The sequence below is a fragment of the Leucopleurus acutus genome (assembly GCF_964270905.1).
Source record: "Leucopleurus acutus genome assembly, chromosome: 7".
In the NCBI taxonomy this organism is placed as follows: domain Eukaryota; kingdom Metazoa; phylum Chordata; class Mammalia; order Artiodactyla; family Delphinidae; genus Leucopleurus; species Leucopleurus acutus.
Window position 1 is genome coordinate 40680175 of NC_139150.1, and position 12946 is coordinate 40693120.

At 40.4% G+C, this 12946-nt stretch overlaps 1 protein-coding gene across 1 annotated transcript in view; it reads right to left on the reverse strand.

Moving 5' to 3' along the window:
* TLE4 (TLE family member 4, transcriptional corepressor) overlaps window positions 1-12946 on the reverse strand; it is a 154814-nt gene that overhangs the window by 66231 nt on the left and 75637 nt on the right. The window contains exon 8 of the mRNA XM_082842267.1: window positions 12490-12506. Within this exon, the coding sequence (XP_082698393.1) occupies window positions 12490-12506 (17 nt within the window). The remainder of the gene's footprint in view (window positions 1-12489; window positions 12507-12946) is intronic.

Consider the following 12946-nt stretch of genomic DNA (forward strand, 5'->3'; position numbering starts at 1 on the left):
TACTCACTGCCATTTATTACTGTGGAATTTTCACTTCTTACCATGTGTATAAGAATTTTTAGTTTGGGGCATAACGAATTGTGCTCGCAAAAAACAAATACTTGTCCAGGACACAAAAAACACAAGTTGAGAATGCTACTTCCTTCTAAAAGTCTTTAATATTCCCTGTAACTGTTGTACTTCTGAGGCTGCCTTCAGGTAACAACTACAAAGTTGGTAACTTTAAAAAAGACTCTTGAAAGAAGAAAATTCCATCTGAATGGAATAGAGGGCTATTTACTGGGAGCAGCAACAAAAAACTTTGTTTTCCTCATTCAGAGAAACTACCTGAAAAGCAAGTGAGTGGGCTGCAACACCCAGCAGTCTGATGATAATATTTGAGCTCTGTGGTCCAATTGTTTCACTGATTCCCACAAAACAGAATCTGAATGAGAGTAAAAGGCACCATCAAGACTGGGAGGCTACAGAACGTTGCCACTGGCATTGCTGTTGGTGTTTGCTAAAGGTTCCCTGTTTGCATGTATTTGCACATCAGCCCTGGCAGCTTCCCGGGAACACTGCCTTCAGAAGCTAGTCCTCCAATCAGCATAGACTCGTCCTATATGCACATTTTAAGAGAACTCAGGACTAACTGGAAGCTCAAAGAAATGAAGGGGAACAATCCACTGATGTATTTTATTCTACTCAGAAGACATTATATCTCAGTTCCATACTTTAATAGGAAAACGATTTGAGGAAAGGGATTGCATCTAATCTTTACTTTGCACCCCCAATGACGCAGTGCAGGCCTATTTGCCCTCCAGCTGCCAATCAATACCTACTGACTAACTTTAAATAGTTTATTCAGACTGCATTGCTCAATTTTCAAGTTCATCTATCAATCCCAACAGGTTGCGAAGTCAGAAACCATTAAAATGATAACTTTTGCTCAGTTGTCTAACAGGAAATCAGGAAAATCAGCTACAGAGGTACAGCTGTGTCTTTTTAATATGCAAAGGAAAACATACAAATTGACAAATAGTTCTTCCTACTTAAAAGCCCCTCAATATTAATGACGATCAAGCAAATCAAATGGACTAGCATAGAGCACAGAGTTTTGCCTTAATACATTTATTAACAAAATTTCTCACCCTACAAGTTAAACCTAACAGACTACATCCAACACGGGACATTTCATATGTAATATCCTTCTTTCCTCCCCAGGAAAGAGGGTCAACCCATAAGGGAGAATGGAGGCTGAGAAAAAAGGGTAGAAGGAGAAAAAAGGAAGAGAAGGAAACTGAAAATGACAAGGGTGAGCAAAATGATTTAACAAGGGAGCATCTGGTGCTGACAGGAGGAACGGAACACACGCAGTACGTGGAGGGTGCTGCAGGCTGAGGGAGGGGTGCCTGTCTGAAAATTTTGTTGGGGGCAAGAATTGAAGACAATCCCGTTCGGAGTGGGGGAGTAACTCCTAATCGAACAATTCCAAAGTATTGTTCCCGGATGTGTCTCCATTTAGTCATAGTTTGCTCTCTTCTCCCAAGGGCAAAACTGTCACCAGCTCAGTTTAAAATTTCTCTAAATAAGGTCAGACTAGGTTACTACAAGGTTTTATCAGCAAAACAGATTCCAGCCTAAGCTTCAGAAGTCTCATTCTGACAGGTCCAATATGGTTTGGTTATAATCCCTGGAGCAGGACTGGGGCTGGGGCAAAGGGTGTGGAATAAATCAGAGACCTTTCAAGTCCTGATAACTGTGGTATAAACACAAGTGATTATTTCAGTTTTCTCTAAAGATTATTTTTTCAGGGTAGCCCAATAAACCCAATAATGCCCAGACTTACTAGGAAATTTTTTATTCATTTCCCCATGCACCAGAAAGTTAGCTAATAACGTCCCACTGAGAGTGCTGTCAAGCCAATCCCTGCACTGCTGGACGCACCACCGGGATAAATCTCCCTTCACTTGCTGTTCCAGCATCCACTTGAGGGCTAGGTCCTGGGGACTGCTCCAGACACAGTGTCACAGGCACAAGCCTGAGTGGCCCAATCAGTGCCAAGAAAAGAACAAACTAAAAAAGATTAATTCACAGATGTTCATGCATTTCACATACACAGTGCCCCATGGCCCGTTGCTAGGGCAACGGGAGACCACCAGTGTGCGCTTTATTGGCTTTATGAAGTGTGTCTCGGGGACTAGAGTCCGAGAAATGCTGCATAATAATAGTGTGGCTTTTCTGAAGCCTTGTTTTCAGTGTTTATCCACATTTAACCTTCCGAGTTTTATAAAGAGCATCGTTATGCATAGCCTTCAACCCCCCCACCGCCACCAAACTGCCTCAACTTCCTATCTAGAAACATTAAAATGCATCTCCTGGGGGTCCACTTTGGGAAGGTCCGTGTTAAAGTGCTCAACCAATTCCGCCGGCGGGGGGAGGGCCTACAACCATTTAAAAGATCACTGTATCAGTGCAGTCAACCATATCAACCACTTCGGAACAGTGAAGAAGCTACGAAACCAGAACACACACATGCCCCTAATTCTCTGTGCATCAGGAGGAACCTTGCTTTTGACTATCAGGGATCGGTTTTCACCAGACGGAAGAGCAGAACCAGCGAGGCTTATCAGGCCAAAGGCTCTCCCTATCTGACAGAACGTTCTGTGATGATGGCTCTCTTCCACGCCTGCACTGCTAGGGCAGTTATGACAGACAGCCACATGCAGCTACCGAGGACTTGAAGTGTGGCCAGTGCAACAGAGAAACTAGATTTTTAAATTTTATTTCATGTTAGCTATCTTAAATTGAATAGCTTCCTGTGGCTAGTGGCTACCATACTGGACAGCGCAGTTTTACTGGCTTACCAGACAACTACATACGTTTTGCAAAGTTCATAAAAAACACTGTCTCTTCATGCTTTTAGCTTCTGCTTAATTCATAATACTCTTAACTCCAAGTAAATGTACACAGAACAGTATTCAGGACTGTGGCTGCCTCTCACTGTGTGGTTCCTAACAGCCCCCGGTACTCGGCCTAATCAGCCTGTTTCTTTGTCCAACAGGCCCCGGGATGAAGAGTGACTTTCCTCCCTCCCCCAACTCAGGGTGGGAGGTTAAAATCACAAATGTCACAACTCTCAGAGCAGTAGCACAGATCAAGTGTTAACCTAAAGGGAAGGGGTGGGTGAAGGGGAGAATACAGGCTGTCGGGGGAGAGGGAGGATCTGGAATGAAGAGGAGAAAAATAAAGCCAGTGAATAGATCAATAGAAGCAACAGCTTACATTCAGATTCACAGGAGAAAGAACACACCGAGACAATCATTTCCTGGGAAAAGCTCAAGCCTAATGAGAATTTACTCTGCTCCTTTATGTGACAACCAGCCCTTTTGTGGCACGGGCTTCCTGACTGACAGGAACCCGGGGCCCCTTAATAGGATTTCCATATTATTTCCAACACCTGCCCAGAAGTTATTTGTTTACACTGAAGGAGGCAAGATTCTCAAATCAGACATCTGCTTCTAGTTCAGGCATATCTTAGGAAACCATCTAGAAAGCAGCTTTGTTACCATGGTGACATTTTTATTTTCCTCCTTTGGTTGGCTCAAAACATTAGCATTTCCAATTTTATTTTGTTGTTCAAAAGGCCAAATGTCGCTCAAGAAAACAGAAGTTTAAAGAAAGATAAATGAATACTCAAAAATTTCTAAAATAATTACAATGACTATAAGGAAGAATAAATAAAAATGAGGTATTATTACATTGCCTACTGGCTTCTCTCATTGGGTGGCATCACTAACTTGTTTACCTTTCCTCCCCCTCCCCTCTCCTTTTTCCCTTAAATATCAACACTCAGCAACTTGAAAAGTACCAATTTGGGGGGGGGGGAAGATTCATGAATCCTTAGGGTGTGATACAATTATAAATAAGTCCATTTTCATGAAAAAGAATTCAAGCTCACCCTACAGCCAAGGTGAGGGACCGGAAAGTGTAAGCTTTTCATGAATTAGTGGTTGAAGAAGGGATGGAATAACAAACAGTGAGAGGGAAGAAAGGCAGACTGCACTTGAGTAGATTTCATGCATGTGTATGTTACTGTTTTCCTGTTAGGGGTGGGGGGAGAAGGGGACTTAGCCACCAATTACAACTATCACACATAAACAGAAATTAAAGTGACAATACTAGTAGTTGACACTTAAAATGCTTTTTTAACTGTTAAAATGTATTACATACGGAAATATTTGGATTGGTTCTGAATAATGAATCTGATAAAGTCATATTACTTATTTTGTTCAGTTTTTAGATTCAAAGTAAAACCACCAAGTATTCAAACTAAGATTTAGTTCTGATTTGCCAGATATAAGCAGCATTTAGTCTTGAAATATGACTTCATCAGTTTCATGTAACAGCAAGTTTATTTAAAAGGATCCAAAACTCTTAGAGCATGTATTAATTAGTCAGCCCTCAGCAAACTTCCTTTCCAGTCCTCTTTCATGAAGCCCGAATTCTGTTCAACCCCGTCCCAAGGCAGCTGCCATGGTAATTACTAGATATGACTCCTCTTCACGTCCAAAATTACAGCCCTTGTTAGTGGCTGGCCCCCAGGTGCACAGAGTCTTTAATCCAGAAGATATCTGAAGCACTTCAAAAGCACAATAAAACAAAATATACAAGTCGGGTAGAGTTAAGCGTTGTAGCAGAAATGATTCAAGAAACAGAGAAGTGAGGATACTGAGCATCCCCCTGGGTAATTTTATGATTTTTCCAGAGTGGGTTATAGTAAGTGTTACTACATAAGACTATAAAAAAGATTATGAACCATTCTTTCAAATAATTCTTTTGGAAGAATTATCTACATTTTGAGAAACAAATGCTTTTGAAATTCAAATGCCAGTTTAAACAAATAAATATTGAGCCCCTTTAAAATTGAAAAAAAAAAACATGTTGAATAAAAACTTTATGATGTAATATTTTTGCAAGAGATGAAATGCATTCTAATTAAGAACATTAGAGACATTAAACATGGGGATGAAAATGTCTGGTAACTAAGAGGTTTGGTTTATGGAGGAAAAGAATTAAACCGCCCTTGCCAAAAACCAGCTGGGGAAGGCAGACCCCACAACCAGCCCCGCCCCTGCTAATTAATATTTGTTCTGCCTCAGTGATTGGTGGAGACAGCCCCAACCCCCATCACTAATCCATTCATGCTCACCACCTGAGGACCAGCTATGCCCTAAAGATATTTATTCATCTGTTTGACAAACAAACAATTATAACATATTTTCTGGAATTAGGGCACCTGCTACATTTCACACAGCTTACACGCCTAGAGGCAGGTATCAATTAATACTGAACAAATTACTGCATCATAAACCCATAGAACAAAATTCCTGATTATTCTGTGATAAGGTAACTCTAAATAGGAAAATACATGGCAGAAACAAATACCTCTACAACGAAATAAAAAAGCAAGCATAATGCTGAAACACTTAATTTTTTTTTTTTTTTTTGCGGTACCCGGGGCTCTCACTGTTGTGGTCTCTCCCGTTGTGGAGCACAGGCTCTGGACGCGCAGGCACAGCGGCCATGGCTCACGGGCCCAGCCGCTCTGCGGCATGTGGGATCTTCCCAGACCGGGGCACGAACCTGTGTCCCCTGCATCGGCAGGCGGACTCTCAACCACTGCGCCACCAGGGAAGCCCTGAAACACTTAATTTTAAATTACCGTCTTATTTTGGAAAATTCAAAGAGTTAAACATTAAATCCTTGAAAGGTATACTTTAGAACATTAAACTATTTCCCTACCACTCAACGCCCAAAATGAAATATAATTACCACTGTGTTTATTTGGCTAATGGTATGGCCAACTTTATTGCTGAAACATACCTTATGGTATAAGATGTATACTGTAAAATTCATTTATAGGACAGGACTGAATAACGTAACAAAACATCTACATTCCAAATGCCTGGGAAAAAATGCCTGTAGTAGTAGCTTTGAGATCCAGGGAAGTTAAATGACTTGTCCATTGACACACAGCTGACCGAGAAGGGAATCCTAATTCTATTACAATTCCCTTCCTACTCACCTTTTTTTTTTTTTGCGGTACGCGGGCCCCTCACTGCTGTGGCCTCTCCCACTGCGGAGCACAGGCTCCGGACGCGCAAGCCCAGGGGACATGGCTCACGGGCCCAGCTGCTCCGCGGCATGCGGGATCCTCCCGGATCGGTGCACGAACCCACGTCCCCTGCATCGGCAGGCGGACTCTCCACCACTGCGCCACCAGGGAAGCCCCGTACTCACCCTTGATTTGTCCTCCTGTACAGTTCCACCAAGAAGATAAGATTCTTGCCCTTAAGGAGCTAAGAATCTAGTGAGAGAGATCGATGCTGTGCTGGAGCACAGGGCATCTAGGACACTACACCCTTAAGGAAATAGATGTACTTAATATATTTTAAAAACCCTACTTGAAAATGTATTTTTAAAAGCCTAGCTTAAGCAATATGCATGTCTGGTAAGTGAAGCTGGACTGCAAATACATCACAGTCTGTGTATGAAGGTAAAAGGATACAAATAGAATTCTATTTATTGACGATCAGCAAACATTTCTAAAAATTTTACTCCCCGATTATTGGTAAACTTCACTGAACTGTTTATCAACAACATGTACATGCAAACCTAGATGTCATTCTTCTACCCATTCTCTCATCATAAGAAAAAGACTCTTCCTAGTACGATTCAGGAGAAAGTCCTCTTGACACCACTGGGAGGCACGCACAGACATCCAGAATATGGCCATTCGTAGGAAGGCTGGCCCAGGTTCTTCAACAAATCAGTGGCACAGAAAAAATTTTAAAAGGAGGGAAACTCTTGCAAACCAATTCTTTGAAATAATCGAAGAAGTCTGCTTATAGGCTCGATATTAGAAGCTATCAAGGAATTATTTTTATTAAGTGATTAAAGGCATTATGGTTACTAAAAAAATGTCCATTGTTTAGAGAAATGTGTTCATTTTAGGTAATGAAGTACATAAGGGTAAAACGCATGCTGGAATTTGTTTCAGAATATTTTAGCAAAGAAAGAAAGATTAAAATGTGACTAAAAATCGATAGCTCTTATACCTTGATGTGACGTATATGGAAGTATATGGAGGATCTTGGCACTATTATTTCTACTGCTGAGTATGTTTCAAATTTTTCATAACAAAGGATGAGACTGAGTCACCCAGAAAGCTTTCCCTTGAGGATGGCAATGGCTATGTGACCTTGGGCAAGGTCTCAACACCTCTAAACCTTTCCTCAAATGTGATATAAACAATAAATAAATAAACCTTTCCTCACCACCTACCTTCACAATGAAATCTGAACTATGAGCTATATACATGCTCAGAGATCAGCGGGGTTGACTAGGTAACTAGGGTCCACAGAGGTTAGAGTGGATAAACTGGAGTGTCCAACTCACAGCCCTTAATGGCATACCTTCTTTTCTCAGATTACTGATGACTAAGGGGAAAATAGGAGACAGTGCAAGCCCCACTACAGTTTAGTTTGTCGGTAGTGTTCGGGGTTTTTTGTTTTTTGGGGTTGTTTTTGATTATACCTTCTCTTTATAGTATATTTTATGGATTTCAACTCTAGGCCTTTGTCTTTATATATAATGTGTCCTTCTAAAGTCTATAGGCAATTAATCCCACCAAGCTTTCTCACAAAGGGTTAAGATCACTAACCTTCCTACCTCACACAGTTGTATGGGGGAAAGGGAGTGAGTGTTAAAAGCGAAACTGCCTGGGCCAGTTATCCTCTCTTCTACTGGCCAACCTCTCCTCCTTCAAGTGGTTTCTTCTCTGCTTTCTCCCACACAGGACATGTGAGGGGTTAAACATATTAAAAGGCACACTCTTTTCAGACTGATATTCCTTTCCAACAGGAAAAAGAGGCAGAGAGGAACAAAAGCCAAGTCACACAGGTCACACAAGAACCTGGAACAGAAACCTTCACCATTAAGGCTTGATGTACAATGTGAAGCGGCAAACAGAAGTAATCATTCTGTTAATGCAAGCTAAAAACACACCTTCACCTGTAACACCCAACTAAGGAGGCAAAAGTGCTTTCTTGGCCCGAATCATACACTTCAATTTGAACATAAAAGGAGCCTTAGTCTAATTCTCATTGATAAACCTTTACTGCCAACAGAGGATAACTGGAGAGACAAGAAGAAAAGCACCGTATGCTGTTTTAGTTATCTACATAGAATACCAAAATATAGCTATGACAGAATAAACAGGCATTGCCACAGATACAACTAATAAGCAGATCATTATGAAAACCCTTAAACAAAAACAAAGAGTCCATACAGGACAGGGTTGGGGGGGATATAGTATATATACCCACAGAAGAGCATTAAGCCTGAAAAGTATCTATATGTAAATTTTGTTTAAAAAAGTGCATTATCCGTACTTATGCCAGCAAAAATTACAAAAGCTATAAAGTTCTGCATTGGTGGATTGTGTGGAAACATACTCAAATATTGCATGTGGCGTTTTTAGATGTTGCAGCGCTCTGGAGATTAGTTTGGCAATGTACGAATCACTAAAAATGAGCACACTCTTCGATGAGGCATATGGCACTCTGGGGAAGACAATCCAATGAAATAATAAAAATAAAAACACCACCACTTAGAGAAAAAAATGGACTTATGCTATATTTTACCAATAAAAAATGGCAAATCCCTCACAGGACTGACTTGAGGCTACTGCATTCAGGATAAAAAACAGGACACATAACATACACAAGAAGGACTTAGGAAGTAACAATAAGCACAGTAACACCAACTTGGGAGAGGTCATGGAGCTAATCAATAGCTGGTGATAGGGAACTCTGCCATTTATAGTCAAGCTGGTCTTGATTTTGGTGGCTAGTTTTTGCTAGAAGGTGTAGACATTTGGGGTGTAATGGGACTTATTTCTCAATCTCAGATTCCTACTAAGTTTTAGGCAATCTGGCCTTCACAGCTCTGAATCATGTCAGCCAATCAAGTGGAAACTGAGAGTGATGTGAGGAACCTAAGGACTCCTCTTCACGAACTGGGACCTCCAGCAACTAGGAAGCTCCTGGCAGCACGTGGGAATGTCTGCTCTCTCACCACTTTGGAGCCAACCCATTTCTACCCCTCAGCCCACGGGAGGGATAGGCAGTGGAAGCTCTCATTACCTCAGAAAATGTTTCCTCGGTTTCACTTATATCCTTTCAAAAGAAACTACAGAAGAAGTTAGAAAGTCCCCACTCAGGAAAGAGTAGTAGGAACCTATTCTGGGCTTTCCACCCTATCAGCTAAGGGTGAGAGTGGACCGTGGTCTGTGTTTCCTGCCATTGTCAGCCCCAAATCCGAGGCCTACTGTGGGCACATGTATGAGGGTACTGGATGGCCAAGTAACAAGCGGGTGCCTCGGATCCTTACTTTAACAGCCCTAGAACACACACCATTCTGGTTTCTCCTCACCAAATAAAATGATTCTTGGGCTCCTACAGTGCTTGCTCCTTTAGGTCCATGTTTACATTCTCCATCCTTGTTGAAAAATTCAGATACAGGTCTGTAAATAACAGGCTTAGGAATGAACTTGGCTACTGGAGCTATAGAAAACAAGATCAATAAAGCCAATAGCATTTGGTTTAGTGGTCACAGAACTTCCGAGAAAAGAAAAGGAGGAAAAAGGCCCAACATTTTAACGAGGGAATTTCTTTCATTTTTACTTGATACCTAAAGGTAAAGCATCTTAATTACCTGAATCTTTACAGTAAGTTTAAATTTATATTTTATAAGCTATTCTGAAATCTGCCCTGTTTAATAATCTGTAACGTCAAAAAAAACATTTTAAAGTGTCTCTCACAATTAAACCCATCCACAACTTTGCATAAATCAAAATTTTGCTACCATAACAAAATGTTACACTGGGGCTGTATAACATTGCCCACATCCTCATTACATGCAACACTAATTACTACCAGCAGATTCAGAATTTTCTGCACATTAGAGGCTTTTAGAGGAGCTATAAAAAATTTCAGGCACCATTAATTTAAATTTGTATTGAAATTTCCTTTTGACAGATGGCCAAAAATTACTTATTATTTAGAGTACCAGAGCTGACTGTTTGCACATTAGAAGAGGAAAGGGAAAAATTAAAAGCAAGAAGGAAATTTATGTCACGTTCATTACCTGTTAAATGTTAAGGAGCATTATCCTGCATGAATAAATTATTTCATACAAGCCTGACTCCAGCTGCAGGCAACTGGCATGCTCCGGCTGATAAAAACCATCTCTAGTCACACAGCAGACAATCATAAAAAGCCCCTCTTAACCAGGAACCACTTACGGGAGGATGAGGACGATCGATGGAACAAGCAACTTACTGCTTCTCCGAGCATCACAGAACACATTTACAAAAATTAGTGAACTATTTCACCTTGCAAAGCCACAGGACAGCCCCAAACCTGACACAACACGACTTCAAATTCAAGAACAGTACCCCCAAAAATATCTATTTATAGCTACCATTCCATAATAAATCAAGGCAAAATCATCCATCTCTATTTCCTTTTGTTTTTCCCCTGGCTTCCAAGCTATATAGATACTCACTCCCAGACTCATCCTGAATGATTATAGATGATTTCAAAATATACCCTACTCTGACGTGAGGGACTATAAAATGTAATTGACACAAAAGTGTGCACTGGAGTATAAATATTTTCACAGTCTTCTGGGAGTGGGGCATGAGAGGAGGCTTTTGTTTAGTTCACTGGCCTGCCTGAAGGTATGTATTTATCATATGAAGCAGGGAATGTTTATGTTATTGGCCTCAGAATAACTAGACAGTCTTTCCAAGGGCTGCTACCAGCAAATCTTGGTCAATGCATTTACTTACTACTTCTTAAGTACATATGTGTGGAATACTTACTACACTCTGATTAAGAATGTTTTTTAATTTAGGTACTGATGTTCATATTATACAACAAAGTACACAGCTGTAAATGCATAATTAAATAACTCAATGTGTGCAGTTCCAATTGTAAATGTTGACATTTCTATGGGTATGCAGATACCCTTTCAAATTACAAAGATTCTTGAAGGGTAAAATAGATACATTTTATTTTCCATCATTTAATGACTTTGGGGAAAAAAAAAACCTACTTCCCTTTTATTATAAAAGGACAAGGAATAAAGAGGCATTCAAAGTGACAGCACAGGTGGTTTCAGGGGAAGATTTTAGTCTCCGTGTACATAACTTCATTAAAAACTGCAAGAGAGGACTTCCCTGGTGGCGCAGTGGTTAAGAATCTGCCTGCCAATGCAGGGGACACGGGTTCGAGCCCTGGTCCGGGAAGATCCCACATGCTGCGGAGCAGCTAAGCCCCTGTGCCACAACTGTTGAGCCTGTGCTCTAGAGACCGCGAGCCACAACTACTGAAGCCCGCACACCTAGAGCCTGTGCTCTGCAACAAGAGGAGCCACCACCATGAGAAGCCCGTGCACCACACCGAAGACTAGCCCCCGCTCGCAGCAACTAGAGAAAGTCCATGCGTAGCAACGAAGAACCAATGCAACCAAAAATAAACAAACAAACAAATTGCAAGAGATGTAACTGCCTATGCTCCAAAACATTCAACTGTTGTAAAATACAAGAGGAGGAATTGACAGCATCTGTGCTTTGGCCAATGCTTGAGAACTGCCCTTGCTTTCTAATCTATACAAAATACAACGGCATGCGTAATACAATTATCCACAATACAGTAGCATATTTACATTGTGCCTGGCTCAAAAGTTACCAAGCAGTTTCATATTTTACTCATTTTCTGCCGTGGTAGCCTGTTTTTCTTGTTTGCTTACTATATAAATTCAGGCACCCTTAGCATACCCCATTATGGTATTACACAAGCACATCCAAATCATTAGGCCCTAACTACTTTTCCTCTTTCCCGACAACTTCTCTAGAAAGAGACAGAGAAGGTAGATAAGACAATGCAAAACCTAAGGAGAATAACTTGCTATACTGGAAACCAAGATGTCATTAAATTAAAGAAAAAAAATTCTTTCTGGTGAAGAAAAATGCTCTTAAATGTTTTGATAAAGAGTTTTGTAGGATGGAACTGTTTCCCAAAATGTTTATTTCCTTAAAAACCAATTTTTCCCCATTATTATTTATCTTATAGCCAAAGTTTAACTGAAGAGAAGCAGTTATTCTTTTTCACATGGCAAAGATATAATAAAAAGAGCAATGCAAGCCAGATCTTATAATTCAATCTTGATCTATAAATCTGATTCTGATAGAGAAATGGGACCAATACCTTAAAAAATCTCAAACGCACGACTGAAAGCAATAGAAAAATGCAGTTTACCACTATTTGGTACAGCCCACCAAATCATCCTGTAAATCTCAAAGACTCCATTACTACATTTATGCAAATCATTGAGAGCCCCCTTTTAAGCCATTCCTTCATCTGTAATTTTGAGTCCTACCTTGATGGAATCTCTGTCTGTAGGCAAAACAGCAGCAAAGGCAGAGCAAATGGGGAGAAGAAGGAAAAAAAGAAAAGTACCAGTTAGTTTACATAAAATCATACATTTGTCAAATTTGATCTCTGCTAAATAGTAAATGGCACAGTTGTCAACTTTGCCGTAAAGTTAATTATTAATATTACTAGACCAGATCCACAAAGCGCCAATTTACCTTTGACACAATTTCAGAAACCAAAGCTGGATATTTGTGTTACTTATACTCCTTTCTGACTTTTCCACTTATATAAGTATTTATAGACATGCCTCAGCTCTGGACCATAGCACTAAGATAACTGAATGACGAATAGTACAGTGTTTCCAACATCAGAGATGGGAAATTTATGTTTATGTGATAAAAATCATTGACCCAAGATTATAATTCATGGTAATGACACTGAAACAAGAACAGATATGAGGT